Source organism: Indicator indicator, chromosome 13 (genome assembly GCF_027791375.1).
Source record: "Indicator indicator isolate 239-I01 chromosome 13, UM_Iind_1.1, whole genome shotgun sequence".
NCBI lineage: Eukaryota > Metazoa > Chordata > Aves > Piciformes > Indicatoridae > Indicator > Indicator indicator.
The window spans coordinates 29,114,524-29,140,409 of NC_072022.1; the positions used below are offsets into that span (position 1 = coordinate 29,114,524).

The 25,886-nt window shown below is 57.5% G+C and overlaps 3 protein-coding genes across 4 annotated transcripts; all 3 read left to right on the forward strand.

Annotated features, from left to right (window-relative positions):
* Window positions 1-1,862: 1,862 nt before the first annotated feature.
* ANAPC13 (anaphase promoting complex subunit 13) lies at window positions 1,863-5,030 on the forward strand. Of its 2 annotated transcripts, none has more exons than XM_054386061.1 (4): window positions 1,863-1,885; window positions 2,699-2,891; window positions 3,122-3,234; window positions 4,607-5,030. In XM_054386061.1, exons 3-4 carry the CDS (start codon window positions 3,136-3,138, stop codon window positions 4,730-4,732), a joined length of 225 nt encoding a protein of 74 aa, XP_054242036.1. In that variant the 5' UTR covers window positions 1,863-1,885; window positions 2,699-2,891; window positions 3,122-3,135; the 3' UTR covers window positions 4,733-5,030. The 2 variants fall into 2 exon arrangements, with proteins under 2 accessions (XP_054242036.1, XP_054242035.1); XM_054386060.1 differs by lacking the exon at window positions 1,863-1,885 and adding an exon at window positions 2,082-2,164.
* Window positions 5,031-8,731: 3,701 nt separating this feature from the next.
* LIPH (lipase H) lies at window positions 8,732-22,467 on the forward strand. Its single transcript, XM_054386055.1, has 10 exons — window positions 8,732-8,783; window positions 12,984-13,351; window positions 13,760-13,868; window positions 13,945-14,046; window positions 15,194-15,283; window positions 16,390-16,557; window positions 17,899-17,994; window positions 19,293-19,404; window positions 20,021-20,194; window positions 22,383-22,467. The coding sequence occupies exons 1-10, from the start codon at window positions 8,732-8,734 to the stop codon at window positions 22,465-22,467; spliced, it is 1,356 nt and encodes a 451-aa protein (XP_054242030.1).
* Window positions 22,468-23,060: 593 nt separating this feature from the next.
* On the forward strand, window positions 23,061-25,166 carry TMEM41A (transmembrane protein 41A). Its single transcript, XM_054385779.1, has 5 exons — window positions 23,061-23,158; window positions 23,238-23,391; window positions 23,637-23,798; window positions 24,306-24,444; window positions 24,949-25,166. The coding sequence occupies exons 1-5, from the start codon at window positions 23,061-23,063 to the stop codon at window positions 25,164-25,166; spliced, it is 771 nt and encodes a 256-aa protein (XP_054241754.1).
* The last annotated feature ends 720 nt before the right edge of the window (window positions 25,167-25,886 follow it).

The following is a 25,886-nucleotide window of genomic DNA, read 5'->3' on the forward strand; positions in this document are numbered from 1 at the left end:
CAACCCCTGCACTCAGCAGGGACATCCTGCACTAGAGCAAGGTTGCTCACAGCCCTGTCTAGCCTCACCTTGAACATCTCCAGGGATGGAGCCTCAACCACCTCCCTGGGCTACCTGTTGCAGTGTTCCACTACCCTTCCGGTGCAGGACTTGTTCCTCACATCCAATCTCAATCTGCTCTGCTCTCATTTCAAACCATTGCCCCTGGTCCTGTTCCTGCAGCCTTCTTGTAGCCCCTTTGGGGACTGAAAGCTGCTCTGAGGTCTCCCTGGAGCCTTCTCTTCTCCAGGCTGAACAGCCCCAGCTCCCTCAGCCTGTCCCCATAGCAGAGGTTCTCCAGCCCCTGATCATCTCAGGGTCACAATCAGATGTTTTCAATAGAAACAGAGACCACAGTCATGCCTCGTTAACCTTGCAAGGCTGTGACCAAGAAAATATTTACTCACACTCTTAATTAATGTTACTCCTGACATCAGAGGGCAAGAAAGATTAACAGCACCAGCACAAATTCATAGAATGGTTTGGGCTGGAAGGGACCTTCCCCCTGCCATGGGCAGGGACACCTCCCACCAGACCAGCTTGCTCAGGGCCTCATCCAGCCTGGCCCTGAACACGTCCAGGGAGAAGGCAGACACAGCCTCCCTGGGCAACCTGTTCCAGTCTCTCCCCACCCTAATACTCAAGAATTTCTTCCTCATCTCCAGTCTCAATCTCCCCATCCCAAGCTTCAATCAAGCAAATTCCACAGCCCTTACTTGAGCCAGGGAAGCTGTCTGACATCAGAGGATTCCACTCTGAGTGAGATGGGAGGTTTATAGTTACATGATGTAAATGACTGATGTGCCCTGCTGCATACATACCTCCCTTGCACATTTCTTTGCATTCCTTCCAGCAGAGCCTCCATCACCAAGCCCTGGTGGCCTCAGCTGCTTGGGAAGCACACGACAGCAGTGCTCACTCACAGCCTGAGAAGGCTGCAGAACAAAGAGAAATCCACAGAACAAAGTTAAGACAAGAGAGAATCAGTACAGGATTAGAGCAAAATAGTGACCACTCTCATGAACCCATGAGCCCAAGACCTGCCAAATAAAGGCAACAGTTTCCCACCCCTGGTGCCATAAAACAAGTGGCAGAGGATTGCAGCAGTAGTGACACCCTTTAGGTTCCCAGTCACTGAACCACAGAATGTTAGGGGCTGGAAGGGTCCTCTGGAGATCTTCCAACCCAAGCCCCTGCCAGAGCAAGGCACACAGAACACATCCAGGTGGGGTTGGAAAGGCTCCAGAGGAGACTCCACAATCTCTCTGGGCAGCCTGCTCCAGGCCTCCAGCAGCCTCGCAGCGACAAAGTTTTCCCTCCTGTCCCCCTTGGCACCTCCTCTGCTCCAGCTTGCCCCCAGTGCCCCTTGTGCTGTCCTTAGCCATCCCTGCGCAGAGCCTGGCTCCAGCCCTGAGGTGCTGAACTGCCACTGCTGGAGGTGCCACCTGCGGGAGGCCGGGCAGGGCTCCGCTGGGACCCCCCCGAGCCAGCTGCTGCTTCCCCGGGGCCGGCGTTCCCTCGGCTCACCCTCTGCAACTCGCAGCCTCAGTCCCTCCCCAGCAGGAGCCTCCCCCTTGAGCGACCACCGGCTCCGGTCGCACACATCCCGCCAGGGGGAAGCTGGGGCCCAGGGACCCCCTGCGGCGGCCAGGCAGAGACAGGAGTGGGCAGGGGAGCTGGGCTGGGTCGGCTTGGGCTGGGCGTATTCTGCCTCTGCTCTGCTCCCGGCCTCTCAGTCGCCGCCCGTTGCCTGCCGCCCGCTGCCCGCCTAAGGCGGCGCAGCGGAAGTTGCGTTCCGAGCGGGCACTGCGCCTGCGCTCCGCCGCCGCTGTCGGAGTGGGGCTGGGTACGACCGCGGCGCCCGGGGGAGGGCGGACAGCGCCGGCAGGGCACCGGGAGGGGCAGGGGGTGCATCGCTGCTCTTATCCGAGCTGCGGTGCGCACAGGCCTGTCCCAGCGCCCAGCACTGCGGGGACAGCCCTGCCGCGCCCGTTCCGTGCATAGCACCGGAGCGAAGCGCGGCCGCACGGCCCCGGCGTTCCCGTGCCGCCTTTGAGGTTAACTAACTACCGGGAGCTCCGTGCCGGCTGCTGTCCTGTGGGAGCCAGGCGGGGCAGGCTCTGAGGTGACGTTGGCAGGGGGGCAGAGCACTAACGGAACGGGCACAGAGCGGTGGCGGTTGGAAGGGTCCTTTGGAGATCAGCCAGGCCATGCCCCTGCCAGCGCAGGGTCACCTGGATCAGCTGAGACAGCACCCAGATCAGATGAGAGATATCCTAGGCCAGCTGAGAGAGCTCCCAGATCAGATGAGAGATCTCCCAGACCAGCTGCCCGAGATTGTGTTCAGGCAGGGTTTGAAAGTTTCCAGAGAAGGAGACTCCACAACCTCTCTGCAGCCTGCTCCAGGCCCTCCTGTATTTCAGTTGGTGCCCACTGCCCCTTGTCCTGTCCGTGTGCACCATCTAAAGGAGCCCAGCCACATCCTCTTGCCCTGTACCCTTTAGCTATTGATCACATTGATAAATCCCCTCTCAGGCTGCTCTTCCCCAGGCTAAGCAGTACCCAGGAGTTCACAAGAACCCCCTGGAATGATGACATCAGCTGAGAGTGGAAGACAGGTTTTGTCTGGCTCACATTTCCCCTTTTTCCTGGACTGCAGGTTTTTGCCATCATTTGAGGTGCCATCAGATGCTCTGTGCTGACTCCAGGCTGGCAGAGGTGTGGGCAAATCGTGGCACCGACAGGGGGCTGAAGGCAAGCAGGCAGCAAACAATCAGCAACAACTCTGTGCAGAGCCGGACAGCACAGGGCAGCTCCAGGTCCTCGAGCTCACTCAGAGGAGACTTCTGAAGGTGAGTAGCTCTGAACACCTGTACATCTCTGTCATGAACTGGCCACTTCTGTCTGTCCATCTGAGCTGCAGAGCCCACTGCAGTTCCCTTCCTTAAGTGCTCTGTACAGGGGAAGTGGATTAGGACAACCAAAGGTTCTCCAGCAAAGTCTAAGCTTAATAGAAATAGGATCAAAAGTGGAGCGAGTGTGCAGTGCCAGCTCCAGCACTGGCACCTGCTGTGTGTCCCAGGTCTGGCTGCAGGGATGGACAGCGAGGTGCAGCGGGACGGCAGGATCCTGGACCTGATCGACGACGCCTGGAGAGAGGACAAACTGCCCTACGAGGATGTGGCCATCCCCCTGGTGGGTGAGGGGCTGCCTGTGCAGGCCACACTGCTGTGTGCAGCACAGCTGCTGCCCTAGGGCAGCACAGAGAGGGCTGCTGGTGCCTCTGGGCTCACACTGCTGTGTGCAGCCCAGCTGCTGCCACAGGGCAGCAGGAGAAGGCTGCTTGCATGGCAGCCAACTGATCCAAAAGGCTCCTGGCATAGAGCTGACTCTTCCCTTGTCCAGCGGGCTGGTCACCCCTGTGTGCAGATGCTGATGAGATGTTTCTCTTCTGACAAATCTCCTTGGAACTGGAATGCCCTTCCCATTGCACTCTTCTGGGTTTGGCAGCAGAGAGAAGTAGAATCGATCACAGAATGGCTCAGGTTGGAAAGGACCTTAAAGATCATCTACTGCAACCTCCTGCTATGGGCAGGACACCTCACAACTAGACTCAGCTGCCCAAGGCCTCATCCAGCCTGGCCTTGAACACCCCCAGGCAGGAGGCAGCCACAGCCTCCCTGGGCAGCCTGTGCCAGACTCTCACCACCCTCACACTCAAGAACTTCTTCCTCAGCTCCACTCTAACCCTGCTCTGCCTCAGCTCCAAACCATTCCCCCTTGGCCTGTCTCAGACACCCTCAGCAAAAGTCTCTCTGCAGCCTTCCTGCAGGATCCTTTCAGGTCCTGACAGGCAGCTCTGAGGTCCCCCTGGAGCCTTCTCCTCTCCAGGCTGCAGACCCCCAGCTCCCTCAGCCTGGCCTCACAGCAGAACTGTTCCAGCCCTTGGATCATCTTTGTGGCCTCCTCTGCACTCACGCCAACAGCTCTGTGTCCTTCTCATGCTGAGGACACCAGAAGGCAAATAAAATATCAGTTAAACCAATCCTCCTCACTGTATTGTGAGCACCTCCATGTTGCACCTGGTAGGGGTCTCTGTCTTCTGCTGCTGCTAGAGCACAGCCACAGCTGAGTTCAGCATGGAGAAGGATGAAGGATTTCTCACCTGCCACAGGAAAGGAAGGTTACAGAAGCAGTTACCTAACAGGAGCTCTGCTCAATGCTGTTGGCAGCAGCAGCAGAGCTCAGTGCAAGCCAGCAAGGGAATAGCTGCACCATGCTGCATTTGCTGGATGTTCTCCTGCCCTGTGTGTGCAGGCTGAGGCTATAGCAAGGCCCCAGGTTTCTGGGAAACCAATTTACCTTTGCTGTTCAGCCTCACCTTCATGTGAGGAGAGTCTTGCTCCTAGCTGGGCTCAGCAGTGGTGCTGAGTGGCTCTGTGCACCACAGGGATTGTTCAGCTGCAGCCTCTGGTCTTGGTGCTGCACTTCTGTGTTTATCCTGTGCAGCCTCAGCTGCTCCTTGCAGGATGTGTGGGATTCATTGTACCTCTTGTTTTGTCCTCAGAATGAGCTCCCTGAACCAGAGCAAGACAATGGTGGCACAACTGAGTCTGTGAAGGAGCAAGAAATGAAGTGGACAGATCTGGCTCTGCAGTACCTCCATGAAAATGTCCCAGCCACAGGCAACTGATGAAGCCCTTGGGCTTCAGACAGGCAACAGGAACTGCCCTGCCCTGCCCTGCTAAGCACTGCTGCACAGGCTCCTTTCAGGAGGAAACAACTCTGCTGGCACAGGCTCTGCTGCTCTGAAAGTGGCTCTGCTCACAGTGACCAGGCCCAGCTGGGGATGAAGCAGCTGTGGGCAGCTGACTGCTCAGAGCTGCTATCAGACTGTGCCCTCCCAGCCTTCTTTTCAGCTCTCCTGGTCACTTGTTCTGCAGTTGGTGCCAGTTTGATCTTCAGTGTTCTCTACATGTGATAAATGAAGTCTTTTGTCCTGTCTCAGGTTGTTGTTGATTTCATACCTCCAGCTGGACCCTGTGGTTCTGGAGGCTTTTATCAGGAAGGATTCTTGTGTATGCATAGAATCACAGGATGGGTTGGAAGGGACCTCCCAAGGTCACCCACTCCAACCCCTGCACTCAGCAGGGACATCCTGCACTAGATCAGGTTGCTCACAGCCTTCTCCAGCCTCACCTTGAGTGTTTCCACGGCTGGGGCCTCAACCACCTCCCTGGGCTACCTGTTGCAGTGTTCCAGCAGCCTCCTGGTGCAGAACTTGTTCCTCACATCCAATCTCAATCTGCTCTGCTCTCATTTCAAACCAGTGCCCCTGGTCCTGTCCCTGTAGCCCTTTGGGAACAGTCCCTCTGCAGCCTTCCTGCAGCCCCTTCAGGTCCTGGAAGGCTGCTCTGAGGTCTCCCTGGAGCCATCTCTTCTCCAGGCTCAACAGCCCCAGTTCTCCCAGCCTGTCCCTATAGCAGAGATTCTTCAGCCCTCTGAGCATCTTGGTGGCCCCCCCTGGACCCTATGGTTAGAGTTCAGCCCTGTCAGTTGTTACCATCTTTAACTAGGCTGTGGCTGGGAGGGCTGTGTGGGGCAGGTGTGAGACACTGCTCAGGAAGACTCAAGAGCTGGAAGTTCTCTGCACCCACAGGTGGTCATCTGAACTCCTCAGGCCTGGATGGCAGAGGACATCTGCAGTGCTGCCATCCTGGGTGTGTTTGCCAATCACAGGCTGTAAGCAGCCTCATTTGTGCTGAGATGGAGGCTGCTTGTGTTCCTGAGGAGTGATGGAGGGTTAGAGGGAACCACCGATTGACAGCCTGGCAGGGGCTGGAAGGGACCTTCAGAGATCACTCAGTCCAAGCCCTTGCCAGAGCAGGGCACCCAGGGCAGGGCACACAGAACAGGTGGGAGCAGGAGACTCCACAACCTCTCTGGGCAGCCTGCTCCAGGCCTCCAGCACCCTCACACCAAAGAAGTTTCTCCTCCTGCTGAGCTGGCACCTCCTGGATTCCAGCTTGTACCTGTTGGTCCTTGTCCTATCTCTGGGCACCACCAAGCAGAGCCTGGCCCCTTCCTCCTGACCCCCAGCCCTCAGCTATTGATAGACATTGATCAGATCCCTCTCAGCCTTCTCCTCTCCACACTAACCACCCCCAGGGCTCTCAGCCTCTCCTCACAGCAGAGCTGTTCCAGTCCCTTCATCATCCTCACAGCCTCCCCTGGACTCTCTCCAGCAGGTCTCTGCCTCTCCTGAGCTGTGGAGCCCAGCTCTGGGCACAGGATTGCAGCTGTGGTCTCAGCAGGGCTGAGCAGAGGGGCAGGAGACCCTCCCCAGCCCTGCTGGCCACAGTTTGCTTGCTGCACCCCAAGATGCCCTTGGCCCTCTTGCCCACCAGGGCACATTGCCTGCCCAGTGTCCCAAGAGGAACCTGCCAGTGCCAGTGTAGCACCTGCTCAGCTGCCAGCAAGAGCTCTCTGAGAGGGGAAATGGAAACCTGTGGGAAGTGCTGGGGGAAAGAATCAAGAGGGACTTGTCCCCAGGCAGTGAATTGTTACCTCTGGCTGTGCTGGGGAGAGGCCAGGCCCTCTGCAAGGCTCTCTCTGGTCCCTGGGTCTCACACTGCTGCAGTAGGTAGAAGCCTTCTGTTCCCCTTGCATGTCTGATGCTGGTCTGATGCCTTCACACCATTGGCAGAACTTCCTAGGCAGAAAATATTTTGACAGAGTTGAGGATTTCTGGTAGAGATGAGAAAGGAGCTGGAATTGAGACAATCTTTCCCATGGTTCTGTTTTGCCAGAGCAGCAGAAGCAGCCATTCCCAGAGCCTCCAGACTGCACTGGAGTGCAGTTCATCCTCTCCACAGCAGCAGCCCCAGCTTTGCCTCTGTGCTTGCCAGCTGCAGCCCCAGCCCAGCACTTGCCCTGTGAGCTCAGCTGTGAGTGCTGAGCTGCAGGAGCATGGGCAGCTCCAAGTGCTTGTGACAAAGCTGAGGTGTGGCTGGGTGCACAGCTCTGAGGTGGGAGCCCTGCCTGCACTTGCCTGAACAAGCAGGAGCTGCAGGCAGGCAGAGGTCTGGGCTGGCTCCAGAGTGAGTCAGGTCCAAGCACTTGCTAGGTGCAGCATGGCCCAAGGAAACAGCTGTGCAGCTGGGAGAGCTCAGCTCCTCCTTGTGTCATCACCAGGGAAAAAGCAGAGCCTGTGCTTAATGAGGTCTGATCCTCCCTTTCCCTGGCCCACATCAGAAGGGTTTGCTCAGAAACCAGCAGGCAAGGCTACCAACAGCTGCCTAGGCAGCAGCCACCCCTGCTCCCTCTGCCCCTCCCCTCTCCCACCCCTGTACAAACTCCACTCTCATCTTGTCCACTGTGCCACCAGATCTGCCAGCTCCAACTGCAGACCCCTGACAGTTGTCTTTGCATCTCTCACCTTCCTCCTGTCCAGCAGGGAAGAAAAGAAAAAGCTTTTCTTGCTTGAACTAGAGCTGAATTCCTGAGGTTCCAGCAAGGCTGGAAGGAAACGTGGTGGGATGCGAGATGTATGAACCCCATCCAAGGCAGCAGCTGCTCTCAGCGGAGACCCAGACTGACCCCAGCTGCTACCTTCCCTTTGTCACAACAAAGTCCTCTGCTCTGCTCAGACCCCACCTGCAGCACTGCCTCCAGCTCTGGGCTCCCCAGCATGAGGGACATGGCCTCATGGAGAGGGTCCAGAGGAGGCCACCAAGATGATCAGAGGCTGGATGAACCTCCCCTGTGGGGACAGGCTGGGAGAGTTGGGGCTGCTCAGGAGACCTCAGATCAGCCTTCCAGGACCTGAATGGAGAGCTCCCTCCAGGAGAGCTGGGGAGCAACTTTGGACAAGGGCTGGGAGTGCCAGGATGAGGGACAATGGCTTTGAGCTGGGAGAGGGCAGATTGACAGTGGAGAGGAGGAAGAAATTCTTTGTAGTGAGGGTGGGGAGAGACTGGCACAGGTTACCCAGGGAGGCTGTCTCTGCCTCCTCCATGGAGGTGTTCAGGGCCAGGCTGGATGAGGCCCTGATCAACCTGAGCTGGTGGGAGGTGTCCCTGCCCATGGCAGGGGGCTGGAGCTGGATGAGCTTTGGAGTCCCTTCCAACCCAACCTATTCCATGGATCTCTGAACCCAGGGATCTGCCTCCTGCCTGTGGGGCCAGGGTGTCAGAGAAATGCAGGACCAGAGTGCTCAGGAGAGGCAGAGAGCTGTGGCAGAGTTGGGCTCATCAGGAGAGCTACTGAGTAGGGCTCTGTAAAACCAAGTGCTGGCCCTGCCCAGGTGCTCATCAGCCTTCAGAGACACTCAGGGCTGTGCTGCCTTCTGGCATTCCCTGCACAGCACAGCCAGCCAGCCACAGCCTTCATCTCAGCAGGTGTGGGCAGAGTGATGCCTACAGCATGAAGCCAGAGCTTTGTGCCTGGGTAGTCACTGCCTGGGCACACTGCATCTGCAATCAGGGCAGCTGGCAGGAGGGGAGGTGCCCCACCTGTTTAAGAAGAAGCTTAAGTTGTGTAACTACAGACAGGGCTTCACTTCTGGGCTGGCAACTTCCTCCTTGCACCACACCTGCTGTGGGTGGCAGAGGAAAAGAGCAAACTCCTGTCAGAGACAGCAGGCACATGCCAAGGGCACTGGGAGCTGCAGCAGCTCCGTGTGGCAGTCCACATGCTGAGCCTGAGTCTTGTGTTCATCTGCCTCTGGAGTGGGCTGAGAACAGGTAAGGGACCAAGCATTTATTGTGAAGGCTTTGGTGAGCCAGACCTAAAGGCTTCTGGTGCCATGCTGCAGTGCCAGGCATGCCTGGGTTCGGTATGGAACCTTGCTTTGTACCCCTGCCAGGGGTGTACTAGGGCAGCTGGAGCTGGGTGGGCACTGACCTGGAGTAGAGAGCCTGGAGAAGGCTCCAGGGAGCTGCCTTCCAGTACTCTGCCCCAAGCTGTGCTCTGAAGATGCTCCTCCTGCTGTCACAGCACCTTGGAGGAGAGTCTCAGTCTGAGACAGGAGGGGTGCAGCTCCCACCCAGGAGCAGCAGTTCCACAGGAGGCCATGGCCACTGCTGCAGGAGCTGGGCTGGCAGAGCTCCTTGCCCAGGCCTGGTGTTTGCCATCCCATTTCACACAGCAGAAAACAGGACAGGGGGAAAACAATGACCTGCTGAGCAATTTTGGGTTCAAGGGCTGTGTCCAGCTCTCATGCCACTGCTAATCACCCTGCTAATTAATCACCCCCTTCTTTGTCCCATCCCAGAGCACAGGTGAGGCTGGGAGGAGCAGAAGAAAGGGGTGTGGGGGTCACACACATGCTGCCGCTGTCCACTTTGGGACCCTCTGCACTGATGCCCAGCACTGCAAGTTCTTCCCCAGCCATTCCTGAGAGCTTCCCAGGCAGGAATGTGGTTTAATGGCCACGGTAGTTTTAGGCTGGCAGTTGGACTAGATGATCTTAGAAACCTTTCCCAACCCAACCAATGCCAGGAGCCTGTGAATCCAGCAAGCTAATGGCCACACCAGGGCTGGAATTGAGCTCCTGGGCTAATGCCACAGAATCACAGAACCCTTTGGGTTGGAAGGGACCTGAAAGATCATCCAGTTCTAACCCCCTGCCACAGGCAGGGACACCTCCCACCAGCCCAGGTTGCTTCAGGACCTTTCCTGGTGAGCAGTGGTCTGTTGGACACAGTTCCAGGGTGTAAGTGTCCTCCTCACTTCCCTGTTTGCAGAGTTAAGCTCCATCAGCCCCTGCCCGCTGCAGGAATTGGGGCAGGGCTGCTGTGCTTACCAGGGTGGAAAGCAGAGCCAGCAGAGCTGGCTGCCCTCAGCTGGCACCTCTGGTACCACATGGGGTGGAGGCTGGGGTCTGCAGCAACCTGCCAGAGAAGATGGCAGCTCTCCTCCCACTGCTAGCACTGAGCTGATGTTGTTAATCCAAACAGATCCAACAGACTTGGTCAGCTCTAGCAGGGCTTGTCAGACAGTGCCTGTGCTAGGGACCATCCACAGCCAGGCAGCTTGCTGGAAGCTTTTCCTCACCAGGAGGTTTGGGCTGCTCTGCTGACAAGCACAGTGCTCCCCTGGGCCAGCCTCAGCCAGTGCAGAGACACAGGAGCAAGGGAAGCAATCAGTGCAGTCCTGCACCAGCCAGAAGGGATCCTTGCCTGGCACTCCTGTCTGTGCCACCACAGCTTCAGTGGCAGCACAGATGATGGACAACACTCACAGGATCACAGAATGCCAGGGCTTGGAGGGGACCTCCAACCGCACAGACAGTCCAGAAATCATCTCCAGTGAATCACAGAGCCACAGAGCGGCAGGGGTTGGAGGAACCTCTGGAAATCATCCAGTCCAAGCCCCTGCCAGAGCAGGGCACCCAGGGCAGGGCACCCAGAACACATCCAGGAGAGGCTGGAAATCACCAGAGATGGAGACTCCACTACACAATAATGCAATAATATAACAACAATAGAGCAGTAATGCTATCTGGTAACACTCCCAGCAGCTAAAGCAGCCTCTAGCTGTTAGTAAAAAATAACTCCAGTTGTACTTTTTATGTTGCAGTAGCACCTAGAGGACAGTGGCTGAGCACCACTCTGTGTGCTGCTGCATGGCAGCCAAAAGGGTCCCTGCTCTGCCAGCTCCTTTGACAGCTCCACAAGAGCAGAGGCATAGCACAACTCTTCCACTGCGTCTCTGGAGCACCTTGACCATGTAAGAACAAGTGACTCAAAGTGGTCAAGAGAGCAGCCAGGTCACCCTCACTCCTGTGAGCCTGGCCCAGAGTCACACTGCCCCTGGGACTGAAGCAGTACAGAGGCAGAACACAGAACCCTAGAAAGGCTCAGGTGGAAGGGACCTCAGAGCTCATCTGCTCCAGCCCCTGCCATGGGCAGGACACCTCTCAGCTAGACTCAGCTGCCCAAGGCCTCATCCAGCCTGGCCTTGAACACCCCCAGGCAGGAGGCAGCCACAGCCTCCCTGGGCAGCCTGTGCCAGACTCTCACCACCCTCACACTCAAGAACTTCTTCCTCAGCTCCATTCTAACCCTGCTCTGCCTCAGCTCCAAACCATTCCCCTTGGCCTGTCTCAGACACCCTCAGCAAAAGTCTCTCTGCAGCCTTCCTGCAGGATCCCTTCAGGTCCTGGCAGGCAGCTCTGAGGTCCCCCTGGAGCCTTCTCCTCTCCAGGCTGCGCACCCTCAGCTCCCTCAGCCTGGCCTCACAGCAGAGCTGCTCCAGCCCTTGGATCATCCTTGTGGCCTCCTCTGGACTCTCTCCAGCAGCTCTGGGTCCTTCTGGGGACACCAGAGCTGGAGGCAGGATTGGAGGTGAGGTCTGAGCAGAGCAGAGCCCAGGGGCAGAATCCCCTCTCCTGCCCTGCTGCCCACACTCCTCTGGCTGCAGCCAAGCACACAGCTGCCTGAGGGCTGCAGGAGGGCACTGCTGGCTCCTGGGGAGCTACTCAGCACCCAACACCCCCAAGGCTCTTTCTTCAGGGTGCTCCCAACCCACTCTGCACGCAGCCAGCTGCTGCTCAGTGGCTTGACTGAGGGCTCATTTTCCACTGCTCCTGCTCCACTCTCCAGATTTCAGCCCAGCCCTGCTGCAGGAAGGGCTCCAGGGAGTTCCAAATGCTAACATTTATTTTCTGAATTTATGGCAGCATTTAAAAATATCCACTTGGACCTGACTGCAACATCCTTTTAGCCTATTAACTTTTATTTCTGTAGCTCCTGAGACTTCTGCACAGCAATTAGCAGAACTCTGGCAACTGAGCAGTGCTGGGCAAACAACATCTCTAGCAGCCTCATGCTGCTGATTTCCACAGGAGGAGGAAAGGCAAAGCTGCTCACAGGAGCTGAGAGTTTCACCCTTTACAAACTGCAGTCTGCAGAGTGCTGGAGATTTGCTGGAGCACAATTAGATCCCAGCTGCAGGACTCCTAAAGCCTCCCACCTGCAGCACAGCCTTCCAGCAAGGATCAGGAAGATTTCTCTAGCAACCGCAGCCTGGACAATGACTGCAGCCCAAGCTGTGTGTGTGAGAGACTTCTCTCCCACAAGGTTCCTCAGCAAGATTAAGGGGATTAGGGGAAAGGGTTGTGAGCCAGGAGGAGGCTACAAAGCCTGGGAGGGCCTTCCTCAGCAGTGTCTGTCTGCTGGCAGCTATTGCATCCCTGCCATGCCCTCTCCAGAGGCTGTACTGGGCTCTGGAGGCTCAGCTGGTGTTCTGCTGCCAAAGCAAAGTACAAATCAGGCTTTCACATGGCAGACAGCATCGCACCCAGCAGCACTTGCACACAATTCAGTCACTGCAGCTGTGCCTAAAGCAGCACCAGGACCACAGCTCACACTGGGCAGCAGCAGGCAGCATCTGCAGGTACAGATGAGGCACTGAGCTGCCCCTCACCACAGCAGGAGCCTCTGCAGCCTCCTGGCTCCAGACTGGAGCTACAAACCATGAGCAGAGCTCTTGACCCTAAAATCTGTCTGGGGTTAGGTAACCTAACTTGGCCATTTCTTTGGCATGCCTCTGGCAACAGTTGGCTCTTTTCTTTTGCCACCAAGAGCAGGTGAAAGCAGGAAGCTACCAGCCAGGTTAGGTTACCAGCATCTGGGGGAGCTCTCAGACCAATGCAGGACCCATCCTGCTTGCCAGTCTCTGCCACCACCTTCACACTAGCAGGATTCCTGGGGCGAGTCCCTGCCACTTCCCAGCTGCCAGCAGAAGCAGGACCGTGCAGTTCCAGGGCATGCTGCCCCCGGAGCTCTGCTTGCTGGCAAGAAAGCCACTTTTAGGGTAACTGCAGTCACAAAAGGGATGGAAAGGAGCAGCCCTGGCCCAGCCAGCTCACACCTGTGCCGTGCATGGCTGGCAGACACATGGGTGCTGACCTGAGTTCTGCCACACTGTGTTCTTTGCAGTCCCCGGGCAGCCATGCCCTGCATTCACAGCTCTGGGCATCAGCAATGCTCTGATGGGCACAGACCTGAAAGTGAAGCTGCTGCTCTACACCAGGCAGAACCAAGACTGTGCTGAAGAGCTGAACTCAACAGCCTCCAGGTACCTGGACGTGGCCAGGAGAACCACCTTCATCATCCACGGCTACCGGCTGACTGGCTCCAAGCCGCGCTGGCTGCCCGGCCTGCTGCGCCTGCTGCTCGCTGCACAGGACATGAACATTGTCCTGGTGGACTGGAACCGGGGGGCAACTACCCTTAACTACAGCAGTGCCTCCAGAAACTGCAAGAAGGTGGCTGAGGTTCTGAAGAAACTGATCGATGAGATGTTGGTAAGTGGGATGCTGACAGCACGTGACAGTCCTCAGGGCTCCCTGCGGAAAGGGCACAGAGGAAGCTCAGCAGGGGCAAGCGTAGGGTCTGGCACCTGGGAATACAGAACCCAGGAGTGCGGGTCAGCCTGGGATCCACCTGGCTGGAGAGCAGCCCTGGGGAAAGGCACCTGGGGCTCCTGGTGGGCACCAAGCTCAGCATGAGCGAGCAGTGAGCTGCGGGGACACAGAGAGACACAGGTATGGCCCTCCAGTAGTAGTGCTGGCTGGACTCTGGGAGGCTTCTCAGAGGGGAACACACCAGGGGAAGGTGGGAAAGGCAGGGAGATGCCTTTACCTTGCTCCCTGGGTATTTGTGACGCCCTCCTGTGCCTCAGAGCTGTGACCACATCTGTTCTTACCTCTCAGATTGAAGGAGCATCGCTCGACTCCTTCCACATGATAGGAGTGAGCCTGGGAGCTCACATCTCTGGCTTCGTGGGGCAGATGTTTGCTGGTGCGCTGGGAAGGATCACAGGTAAGCCTGGCAGTGCCCTTGCTCTGAGCACAGCTGCTGGCAGCAAGTGGAGCCATGCCCCTGGGTTTGGTTGCAGGCCTGGACCCAGCAGGTCCCCTGTACAGAGGAAAGCCACCCGGGGAGAGGCTGGACCCCACGGACGCCCAGTTTGTGGATGTCATCCACTCCGACACCGACAGTAGGTGACAGCCTCCCCCCACCCCCGAGCCACCCCAGCACTGCTGGGCAGCACGAGGGCCTCAGGCAGGCAGCAGTGCTGGGGCCCCCTGCTCCTGGAGCCCTGTGCTCCTGGGGCCCCTCCAGCACTGCAGTGAGGGTGCTGTGACTCTGTGCTGCCCACACTGCTGGCAGCAGTCCCTCGGGAGCTGCTGTGCCATTGCCCTTTCAAACCAGGCTGCTGTCCTACAGCAGCTCCTGGCCTGGCAAGCATGTGGGCACTGGCACAGCAGGGCCCTGTTGCCACCACAGCTGCAGGCTCAGGCTGCCACCAATCACACAGCATCTCCACAGCAAGTCCCACAGCTCAGTGCCCTGCACTGCACATTAGCCCTGCCTGGCCTCGGGGCTCCCTGCACGATGCTTCCACTCTTCATCCCACCTTCTGTGGGCTAGACCCTCCTCCAGGGCAAAGCTGGCACCTTCCTCAGCCCTCTCCTGTCCCAGCTGGTGCACAGCATGTCTTCAACTCCACCAACCAAGCCTCCACTATGCTCCCATGAGCATCCTACCCTACCACTTGGCTTTCCCACCACATCACTGCCTTGCAAGATCCTGGCCCTCAGCAGCACAGCAACCCCCAGTGCTTCCCAAACCTTCCCCTCTCCTGCAGGCAGAGCCATGAGTCCCACTTTGTGCTGTCACACTCACAGGCTTACTTTGGGTAGTTGCTACCACTGCTAGAATTCCACAGCTGGGTCACAACCGCTTAGGCACCTGCCCAGGAGATGAGTGACCCTGGCATGTCATGGCAGGGGTTTGGAGCTGAAGGAGCTTTGAGGTCCCTTCCAACCCTGACAGTTCTGTGATGTTCCTGCACAGGCAGGCAGCTCACAGCTAAACAGCTCGTGTTTGGTCCATCAGTTTCTTATGCTTCATGGATTCATGGATGGGTTGTGTTGGAAGGGACCTCAAAGCTCATCCAGCTCCAACCCCCTGCCATGGGCAGGGACACCTCCCACCAGCCCAGCTTGCTCAAGGCCTCATCCAGCCTGGCCTTGAACACTTCCAGGTAGGGCCATCCGTGACCTCCCTGTTCCCTGTCTCCCCACTTCCTTCTGCATGTTGTGGTTCACCATTGCCTCCCCCCTGCTCTGTCCCTCTGGCAGGATTAGGCTACAGAGAGCCCCTGGGCCATGTCGACTTCTACCCCAACGGCGGCGCCGACCAGCCGGGCTGCCCACTCACCATATTTGCTGGTAATTAACTCTGGTTTGCACCAACACTGACAACATGCTTCCAGTCAGAGGAAGAGGAGAAAGCCAGGGAAACAGCCTCACTGCTTGGCAAACGTGAAGGCCACACTCTGGGCAAGCCAGGAGAGCAACCTCTGCCCAGCACTGAGCAGTGCTGGGGAACAGGAGTTCGGCTGCTCTGCACCAGGCACCCCTCCTGCTCTGCTGCAAGTGCAAATGGGGTTATTAATCCATGCAGAAAGTAATCAGAGAGATTTGTGCCTTCATTTTGTGATTGTGTTTAGAGACCCCCTCGGGATTAATTCTGCTGTAATTCCATAGAAGGTGCACAAAGCCCCAGGGACCAGCAGTGCCAAGGAGCTGTTCAGAGAGCAGCTTCAAGACCAATGTGGAGTAGGAGTTATGCCAAATCCAATGGGCCCTGGCAGTGACCAGCAGTGCAGGCTGGCAGGTAGAGCCCTAGTGCTGAATGCAAGAAAGCCTGGCAGCAGAACTGCATTTGTGAAAGCTGGGTGGAGAAGTTGCCTTGCAGAAGGAGAGGCAGTGATGTGAACTTCCCCCTGAGCAGACCCAAGAGAATCCATCTGGGAAGCTACCCTAAAAGAGCAACCCATAGGAAATCACAGACTCACAGAATAGGATGGAAGGGACCTCAGAGCTCACCCAGTTCCACCCCCCTGCCATGGGCAGGGACACTTCCCACTAGCCCAAGTTGCTTAAGATCTCGTCCAGCCTGGCACTGAACACCTCCAGGAGTTCAGGAGGCATCCACAGCCTATCCTCACTCTCAAGAATTTCTTCCTCATCTCCAGTCTCAATCTCTCCTCTCCCAGCTCAAGGCCAGTCTCATCCTGAAACTCCCAGCCCTCGTCAAAAGTCCCTCCCCAGTCAGGCTTCACTCATTTTGCTGCTCAGGCAACAACCTTTATTAGCTGTGTCTTTCTAAAGAGTTTTTGTTAACCAAACTGTAAAGCCAGGAGCAAAAAAAAAAAAAAAAATTGCAATATTCAGTTGTTAGGCCTGAGCTGAGAGGAGAACAGCTGAGACAGAGTTAGAGAGGAGATCAGGAGGAAATTCTTGACTGCATTTCTCCCCCATGCACCATGCAGGGCTGCAGTACTTCAAATGTGACCACCAGAGATCTGTCCTACTCTTCATGGCATCCCTGAGACAGAGCTGCAACATCACTGCCTACCCCTGTGGCTCCTACAGGGACTACAGGGATGCCAAGTGCACCAGCTGCCAAGCCTTCTGGCCTCTGCCATGCCCCATCCTAGGTAAGGCTCCAGGGCAGGGAGAGCTAAAGAGCTTGGAGGAAAAACCTTTGGGGAAAAGGACCTGGGAGTGCTGATGGCCAACAGGCTGACTGTGAGCCAGCAAGGTGCCCTCCTGGGCTGCATGAGGAGTGTGGCCAGCAGGTCAAGGGAGGTTCTGCTCCCACTCTGCTCTGCCCTGCTTAGGCCTCACCTGCAGTGCTGGGTCCAGTTCTGGGCTCTCCAGCTCAGGAAATACAAAGAAATGCTGGAGAAAGCCCAGCACAGAGCCACTAAGCTGCTGAGGGGCCTGGAACAGCTCTGAGCTGAGGAGAGGCTGAGAGCTGGGGGTGGTCAGCCTGGGGCAGAGGAGGCTGCTTACAAATATCTGAGGGGTGGGTGTCAGAGGATGGGCCCAGAATCAAGACCTGGGATACACTGGAGTCACAGAAACAAGGACTTAAAAGTCCTTTAGTTGCAGAGTGTGAAGGACAGGGACATGTTCCTGCTCAAGCAGAAACTTTTCTAAGGAACTGTCAGCACCACAAAGCCTCCTGAGCTGTAAAGAGGGCAGAGAGGGCTGCTCAAAGCAGATGCTGGGTTTGTGTACCTGAGCCACAGAGTTCTCCCCAGCCTGGCTGGGGTAGTCCAGCTGCAGGCAGCTGCTGCTGAAATGTTGATGCCAAACAACCTGACACTTGCAGGAATGAACTTTCAAAGCTAAGGAATGACTTCCATTCTGCAGAGCAAAATGAAATCCTTCTTGACCACGGGTACCAGATGTGGAAAAGAGGTCAGCCTTAAAATAAGTGCACAGAAAGCAGCCCTGGGCACTGGACAGGAGCCAGCAATGGGCACTGGCAGCACAGAAGGCCAAGGGCAGCCTGGGCTGCATCCAAAGCAGTGTGGCCAGAGATGGAGAGAGGAGATCCTGCTCCTCTGCTCTGCTCTGGGGAGACCTCACCTGCAGGGCTGGGTCCAGCTGTGGGACCCCAACACAAGAGGGACATGGACCTCCTGGAGTGGGTCCAAAGGAGACCACCAAAATGATCAGAGGCTGGAGAACCTCTGCTGTGGACACAGGTTGAGGGAGTTGTGGCTGTTCAGCCTGGAGAAGAGAAGGCTCCGGGGAGACCTCAGAGCTGCCTTCCAGTACCTGAAGGGGCTCCAAGCAGGCTGCAGAGGGACTGTTCCCAAAGGGCTGCAGGGACAGGACCAGGGGCACTTGTTTGAAATGAGAGCAGAGCAGATTGAGATTGGATGTGAGGAACAAGTTCTGCACCAGGAGGCTGCTGAAACACTGAAAGGGGTTGCCCAATCCCTGTGCAGTCAGTCTCTGTTTCATCTCCACCCTGTGCCCTCCAGGTTATCATGCCCACGAGTGGAAGAGCTCTTTAGCCCAACAGAGCCAGCCAGTGCCAAGACTGTTTTTTGACACAGCAGACCAAGAGCCATTTTGCAGTAAGTGCCTAAGATTTCTGAGCTGGGTTTGTGTGCATTGCCTCCTTCAGCACCAGCCAAGCAGAGCTGGTTAGTTCCAGTGGCTGCTGGACAGAACTGTGCCCATCCTCAGGCATGTCCATTCCATCCCTTCCCTGAGGTGCTGCCTGCTGCTCACCAGGGCTGTGCAAGCACTGGCTCCCCTGCCTGGCCTGGCAAGCAGACTTGCCAAGGACATGCAAATGAACCGGGCAGCTCCCAGAGCATGGTTCAGAACAGCTCTCCAGCCTGTGCCCACTCAGCAGGGAACAGTGACCTCACAAACACTGAGCAGGTGAAAAAGCTGCCCTGGGCAAAAGCCAGAGGCACAGGGAAAGGGCTCAGGTGAGGGGGAATTGAAAAGAGGCTTCACTCATGATCCAGGCCAAGGGCCAGAGCTTGCATTTCAGTCACAGCCACCCCATGGGGGCTCCAGGCTTGGGGCAGAGTGGCTGCGAACTGCCCAGCAGGGAAAGCCCTGGGGGTGCTGCTCAACAGCAGCTGGACATGAGCCAAGGGGTGCCCAGGTGGGCAAGAAGGGCACCAGCAGCCTGGCCTGGAGCAGCAATAGTGTGGGCAGCAGGACCAGGGCAGGGATTGTGCCCCTGGGTCAGCACTGGGGGGCCACACCTTGAGTGCTGGGTGCAGTTCTGGACCCCCACTGCAAGAAGGACACTGAGGAGATGGAGCAGGTCCAGAGAAGGGCAACAGAGCTGGGGAAGGGTCGGAGAACAGGGCTGGGGAGGAACTCAGTGGGCATTGGTGGTGCTAGTTGACAGCTGGACTTGATGATCTTAAGAGGTCTTTTCCAGACTTAATAAAACAATGATTCTGTGGTCACCCAGCCTGGCAGGGCTCATGGGCTGAGCTTCAGTGATGGCCAGCAGTGCAGTGAGTCACAGGTCAAAGAACAGATGATTCACACAAATGAGGGAGGCTGAGAGCACAAATGGAGGGGTTCAGAGGGGACAGGAGAAAGGAAAGGCAATCTGAGAACAGATGTGAAAGGCAATGTGCTAAAAGCTGCACAGAAAGAAAAGGGAAAAGCTGCATGCCACTTGTGCAAGCCTTGCTGTTGTGCTTGCCCACCACAATCTCTGCAGGGAAAATGCAGGTGGGAAAGGGAAAGGCATTTGGGAGTGGAACTGAGCAGCTTGTGTCAGATGAGCAAAGAGGAGAAAGAGGGCAGGGGCAGGTCAGGGCCAGGGAGGCACACAGCTGGGCAGGGAAGCAGCCCAGGCGTGCCCAAGCCTAACCACCCTGCTCTCCTCTCCCCTCAGTCTATCACTACCTGGTGGATGTCACTACATGGAACAAGGACACCAGAAGGGGCACCCTCAGCATCGTGCTGGCTGATGGCACTGGGCAGAAGGCAGAGTCTAAAGTGACCCCGTGAGTGCCAGCAGGCTGAGGAGCTGCAGACATCGGCTGGGGGCAGGCAAAACCTCCTGCTCTGACTGCACACTGCAGGGCAGGGGCACCTCTGAACATCCACTCCAACCCCCTGCCAGCAGGAGCACCCAGGGACGCTCACCCAGGCTCACTCACCCAGGGACACATCCAGGCAGACTTTGAAAGCCTCCACAACCTCCCTGGGCTGCCTGCTCCAGTGCTCTGCAGCTTTCCAAGCACACCAAGTGTGGAGCTCACCTTGGGGTTGTTGTGACCCAGGTGCAGGACCCTTGCTGAACCTCATCCAGTGAGCCTTGGCCCATGGCTCTCACCTGTCCAGGTCCTCTGTACAGCCTCCCTGCCCTCTAGCAGATCAACACAGCCACCCAGCTTGGTGTCAGCTTGCTGGGGGTGCCTCAATGCCCTCAATAACTGAGTGCAAAAGGAGCTGAGCAGGGTCACAGCTGGAGACCTGAACCCATCACAGCCCCTCCCTGGAAATCGAACTCCTGCCGAGCTCAGCCCTGCCTCCCAGCAGTGCCTCTGCTCTTACCCTGCATGCAGTGACAATGGTGCTGCTCCCTCTGACTCTGACCCTGGTCTGCTTTCTCCCCAGGGAAGCTGCAGCCTTTCAGCAGTACAACCAAATCACTTTGCTGGTTGGATTCGACCAGGACATTGCAAGTGTGGAGAGAATCTCCCTGATGTTCTCCACAGGCTCTGTCCTTGGCCCCAGATTCAAACTGAGGATTCTCCAGATGAGGCTCCAGCCCCTGACAAACCCAGACAGGTGAGCAGAGCTTGACAAACCCTTTCTGCTGCTGCAGGCTGGGCAGCAGGAGAGGGATCTCACAGATTCCTGGCCTGGCCAAGTATGTCCAGGAGAATTAGATTTATTTCCCATGTGACAGTTCTTGTACACACATCACAGAGTCAAAGAATGGCTCATGTTGGGAGGGACCTCAGGGATCATCTTCTCCAACCCCCTGCCAAGGACAGGGACACCTTTCAGCTAGACTCAGCTGCCCAAGGCCTCATCCAGCCTGGCCTTGAACACCCCCAGGCAGGAGGCAGCCACAGCCTCCCTGGGCAGCCTGTGCCAGACTCTCACCACCCTCACACTCAAGAACTTCTTCCTCAGCTCCACTCTAACCCTGCTCTGCCTTAGCTTCAAACCATTCCCCCTTGGCCTGTCTCAGATACCCTCAGCAAAAGTCCCTTCAGGTCCTGGCAGGCAGCTCTGAGGTCCCCCTGGAACCTTCTCCTCTCCAGGCTGCACACCCCCAGCTCCTTCAGCCTGGCCTCACAGCAGAGCTGCTCCAGCCCTTGCTTGGAGCATCTCTGTGGCCTCCTCTGGACTCACTCCAACAGTCCTCTGTCCTCTGTGTGATAGGGACACCAGACCTGGAGGCAGGATTCTTGGGAATAAATTCCACCTTGGGTGCATGCCCACACTGCCTGAACACAGAGGTTGTCCTGCTGCTGAGATGCTGAAGACATCTCAGTAATGCTCTGACACTTTAACCTCTGCTCAGGAAAATGACCTCTGAGGAGCTGCCTGTGCCTGACCTCTGGGCAGATGTCCAGTCCCCCAAACAATTTATATCCCAGTTAATTTGTATGTCCAGTCAAGCAGGGGGATGAATTTATGCCTGGAATTCCAGTATCTAGGAAGCTGCCCACACCACCATGAGGCACCTGGCAGGGCATTTGCTTATCAGATTCCTGCAGACACTTCAGTCACTTGGCTAACCTCTGCCTGCCCTGTGGCCTTACCTTGAGCTTCCTGGATCCCTAGGGTGCCTCTAGAAGATCCCTGCCTGAGCTCAGCAAGCTCACCTTGTGTGTAAGGACCCTGTGGGCACCACAGAATGGCAGGGATAGATGGAACCTCCAGAGATCATCCAGTCCAAACCCCTGCCGGAACACGGCACCCAGGGCAAGGCACACAGAACACAGCCAGGTGGGGTTGGAAAGGCTCCAGAGAAGGAGACTCCACAACCTCTCTGGGCAGCCTGCTCCAGGGCTCTGCCACCCTCACAGTACAAAGGGTTCCATCTCATGCTCAGGTGGAGCTTCCTATGGTCACTGGGGACCACTGAGGAGAATCTGGCCCCAGTTCCCTGTCACTCACCCCCATCAAGCCAGACCATGCTTTAAGTTTGGGTTGAAGCAGGGATTGCATAGCAGTGGGAAAGGTGAAGCCAGCCAAAGGGCAGAGATGCAGGACACGTTTCCCTGCCCTTTGTGAAAGTCTGAAGCCCTTATCTGAGCCTCCTAACAGGGGAAGGCTGTGTACAGCTAACAGGCAAAGTCCTCCTGCAGTCCCTCCTTGCTGACACTCCCTCCTATCCCACCACTCCACAGCCACTTCCAGACACACCACATCCAGTGCTGCCCAAGCGCTTCCCAAGGCTGCCCGCTCTCCCCAGGGAGTTGCTGCCAGGCTGTGAGGACAGTTTCATGCCTGCTTGAACACCAGTCAGAGCCACAGGGAGGGGTGTCCTGCCCCTCTCCTCCCCTGTCCCAGGGTTAATGATCAAGTCAAAGCCCTGCCTCTGTTTCTCAGCTGGCCTAGCTGTCAGCCAGCTCAGCGCCTCGTCCCAGCTCAAAGGCAGCACAGGCTCTGATGCTGGCAGCAGGGAACAAGCAGGGACAGGGCTGGAAGGACCAACCCATGGGGTTGGGGTTTGTGGCCTTTCTTCCACCAGCAAAAGCAAAGGAGAATGAAAACGTGCTCAAGGTGTCTCTGCTTTAGCAGAGTTTGGACAGATGACCTCTGGAGGCCCCTTCCAGCCATTCTGTGATTCTGTGTGAACTCAGGCTTAAAGTCAGCCTCCCTTTAGGTGGGCTTCAGGCAACGGATCTTGAGAGTGTGACTGACTTTTAGGGCAGCCTGCAGCATGCTGTGAGCCCTGGCTGTGGGTGGCACCAGGCCAGTTTGTTACTTGTGCCTCTTGTTGACTGTTTCTCTGCAGACCCCAGCTGTGCAGATACGACCTCGTCCTGAAGGAGAACACCAGAAGCACCTTCAAGCCCATCCCGTGCTGGAGCAAGAGCTAAAGGCTACATGTGTTAGCTGTGAACATTCTATCTGAAGGTGGTGGACGCTTTCCCAGCCCTGGGAACTCACCTGAAGGCGTCCCGAGGGCCGGCACTGGCGGGGGCTGCTCGGCAGGCAGAGAACTGCACGCAGGGCTGCGGAGGTGGCAAACAAATAACAGCGCTGGGGGGTTCTGAGCACAGCTCTGCGCCCGCGTCCGTTCCCTGCTCCAGTCAGTGCAGGATCCCACCCGGCCCTCAGCGTCACCGAGTCCCCCACGGGCACCAAGCCCTCAGCGTCACCGAGACCCCGCGGGCATCGACCGAGCCCCAGCGGGCACCGAGCCCTCGTGGTCACCCCTCGCGGGCACGGAGCTCTCAGTAGCACCAAGCTCTCACGCTCACCGAGCTCTCAGAGGCACCGAGTCCCCCACACCCACCTCTCCCGACGACGGAGCTCTCAGCTCGGCGGCGCCCTGAGGGGCACGGAGACCCCTAAACCACGGCAATCCCCGGGGGGCCACGCCCGGCCAGCTCCTCCCGACCGCTCCGCCCCGCGCCTGCGCGTCCGGAGGCGCTGCGGGCCCGGCGGCAGCGGCGGTGCCCATCGCGGGATGTGGCGGCGGCTGGCCGGGCTGCTGCTCGTCTTTGCGGCCGCCACGGCCGCGCTCTGGCTGTTGTCGGCCCGGCTGGGCTCGGGGCAGGCTCGCAGGTGGGTGCGGGCGCGGTGCGGGGGGTCCGAGGCGCGCCGGTGCTCCGGATCTCCCCCGCGTTCTGCGCTCCTCCCGCAGGCCGCTACGGTTCCCGTCGGACCTGGAGGAGTTGCGGGAGCTGGCCGAGGCGCTGCGGGAGTACGAGCGGCAGCACCGGGGCACGGCGCTGACCCTCTTCTGCGCCGCCTACCTCTACAAGCAGAGCTTCGCCATCCCCGGTTCCAGCCTTCTGGTACGGCCGCACGGCGGCGGGGCCGGGGCGGGCGGCGGGGCTAACCCATCGGAGAGGCTCTTTGCCCTCAGTCCCGGGGCAAGTGCTGCTTGCCGGGGCAAGGTGCAAGGTCAGTGCCTTGCGAGGTGAGCCCGGGCCGTGCCGGGAGGGCACGGCGCTGCCCTGTGCCCTGCAGGACCGGGAGCGCCCCGGGTCGAAGGGACTCGGTTGTTGCCGAGCTCTCACTCTGCGCTGTGTCCTGGCAGAACGTCCTGGCTGGAGCACTCTTCGGGCCGTGGACTGGGCTGGTGCTGTGCTCGGCCCTCACCTCTGTGGGAGCCACCTTCTGCTACCTGCTGTCTGGCACTTTTGGGAAGCAGTTCATTGTCTCCTACTTCCCCGATAAAGTGGCTCTGCTGCAAAGAAAGGTAAGAGGCTCAGTCCTGCAGCCACCCGCAACTCCCCTGCTGAGGTTGCCCTTTGGGGTGATTTAGGGAAAAAAATGACTGCATGTAGTAGGTGCATCAGATCACTTAAGGGCCTCCTTTGACATGACCCAGGAGTAGACTCTTGGGAGCAAGGCTGTTTGCAAAGGGGCTGCATGGGCTGCCAGGGAAGATCAGAAGGGAGAAGCTGTGCCTGGGAAGCCCCTGTGCTCCAGAACTGCCTGTGCTGTGTGGTGCAGCTGCTGCTGGTTCTGCTGTTGGCTTCCCCATCTCTCATGCGGGTTAGATCCCATTCTCACCACTTGCATGGAAGGGGCTGGCTCCCAGGAGGCTCCCATCCGTGCACAGAGTTGCTGCTTCTCATGAGTTCTGAGCTGATGTTACCTTGCAGCAGGCTGGAAGAAAACTTGCACTCACCTCTGTGCCACAGACACAGCAACGTCACTGCTGCCTGCAGGGTAGAAATGACTTGGAATGTTTCCTTGGCAGGTAGAAGAGAACAGGAGCTGCTTATTTTTCTTCCTGTTGTTCCTGAGGCTGTTCCCCATGACACCAAACTGGTTTCTGAATCTCTCAGCTCCCATTTTAAACATCCCTGTGTCCCAGTTTTTCTTCTCTGTTCTCATCGGTAAGGCCTGGGGATGCTGCCTGAGGGGCAGCCTGACCTTGCCTCATCCACAGCCCTGGGTAGCACCCACCTGGACCTAGGGAGGGGCAGGGGTGCAGCTGTGGCTCTGCCCCATTGAACCATTTGCCTTTGTGCTGCCCTTGTGCTCAGAGGGCTCAGAGCACTGCTCAGTCTGTGCACATCACCCACACAGCAGTTTCAGCTCACTCCCCCTTCTCTGCCCTGCTCAGCAGCCCCCTGTGACTGGCCTTGGGCCAGGAGCTGTAGGAACTAGTTTGCGGGGGTGGGGATTCACAGAATGGGTTGGGTTGGAAGGGACCTTAAAGCTCATCCAGTTCCAACCTCGTGACGTGGGCAGGGACACCTCCCACCAGCCCAGGTTGCTCAAGGCCTCATCCAGCCTGGCCCTGAACACCTCCAGCAATGAGGCATCCACAGCCTCCCTGGGCAACCTGTGCCAGTCTCTCCCCACCCTTATGCTAATCTTTTTGCTCTGGTTTTCAGGTCTCACACCCTACAATTTCATCTGTGTGCAGACAGGAGCCATTCTGTCACAGATCACCTCCCTGGATGCCATTTTCTCCTGGGACACACTGCTCAAGCTGCTGGCCATGGCTGTGGCAGCACTGATCCCAGGGACCCTCATCAAGAAGTACAGCAAGCAGCACTTAAAGCTGGATGGAGATGATGCTCCAGTGCTCAATGGCAGGAAGAGCTCCTGATGGCTCAGCTGCCCCAGCTGCTGGGGGACTTGCCAAGGCTGCAGGTCTCTGTGCCTGGGGGTTATATTCTGCATGCTTTGTGCCACCATGGACCAAGGGCAGTGGCGGTTTTTAATCCTTCTTCTCATCTGAGAGGTGTGAGGGTCTCCAATGAACGCTGAGCCCTGCATGTGTCTGCACCAGGAGTGCCATACAGCCTTTGTCAGCACTTCAGTTCATCTGCCTCTTTCCTTTGCACCAGTTTGTGTCTCCAGTGTGCCTCAGGCTGCTGGCAGCCCACTGCACATGTCAGCAATGGGGAAAAGACAATCATCAGGACCAGGAGCACCTCACAACACAGGCAAATCTGAACCCTTCATCCCCCCCAGCTCCTGAAGGCAGATCTGAACCCTTCCCCCCACCCCCAAGCTCTTGAAGGCAGATCTGAACCCTTTACTCCCTCCCAGCTCTTGAAGACAGAGGCCAAGGACTGCACTCCTTGTGGTTTCCGTACCATCCTGAGTCACAGACTTTCCCTGGGCTCCCATACATCCCACCAAGCCCAGTTGTGAGCCCAGCTGGTCCTGGTGGTGGCTGATGTGGCAGCAGACAGCTGCTGCCTGCTCTGAGCAAGGCAGGCTGTGGCTCTGCCCTTGGCACAAAGAAGCCCACAGCACAGGGGTTGTGTGGAGCTGTACCACAGCTGTTTCTCACCACCACTCCAGGAGGAGCATTTCCCAG

Coding starts and splice junctions, on each gene's coding strand:
- ANAPC13 (XM_054386061.1), top strand. CDS start 3,136: ATGGACAGCGAGGTGCAGCGGGACGGCAGGATCCTGGACCTGATCGAC. Junction 3,235..4,606: donor AGGATGTGGCCATCCCCCTG/GTGGGTGAGGGG, acceptor TTTTGTCCTCAG/AATGAGCTCCCTGAACCAGA.
- TMEM41A (XM_054385779.1), top strand. CDS start 23,061: ATGTGGCGGCGGCTGGCCGGGCTGCTGCTCGTCTTTGCGGCCGCCACG. Junction 23,799..24,305: donor TGGCTCTGCTGCAAAGAAAG/GTAAGAGGCTCA, acceptor TTTCCTTGGCAG/GTAGAAGAGAACAGGAGCTG. Junction 24,445..24,948: donor TTTCTTCTCTGTTCTCATCG/GTAAGGCCTGGG, acceptor TCTGGTTTTCAG/GTCTCACACCCTACAATTTC.
- LIPH (XM_054386055.1), top strand. CDS start 8,732: ATGCTGAGCCTGAGTCTTGTGTTCATCTGCCTCTGGAGTGGGCTGAGA. Junction 8,784..12,983: donor CTGGAGTGGGCTGAGAACAG/GTAAGGGACCAA, acceptor TGTTCTTTGCAG/TCCCCGGGCAGCCATGCCCT. Junction 20,195..22,382: donor CCCCTGACAAACCCAGACAG/GTGAGCAGAGCT, acceptor GTTTCTCTGCAG/ACCCCAGCTGTGCAGATACG.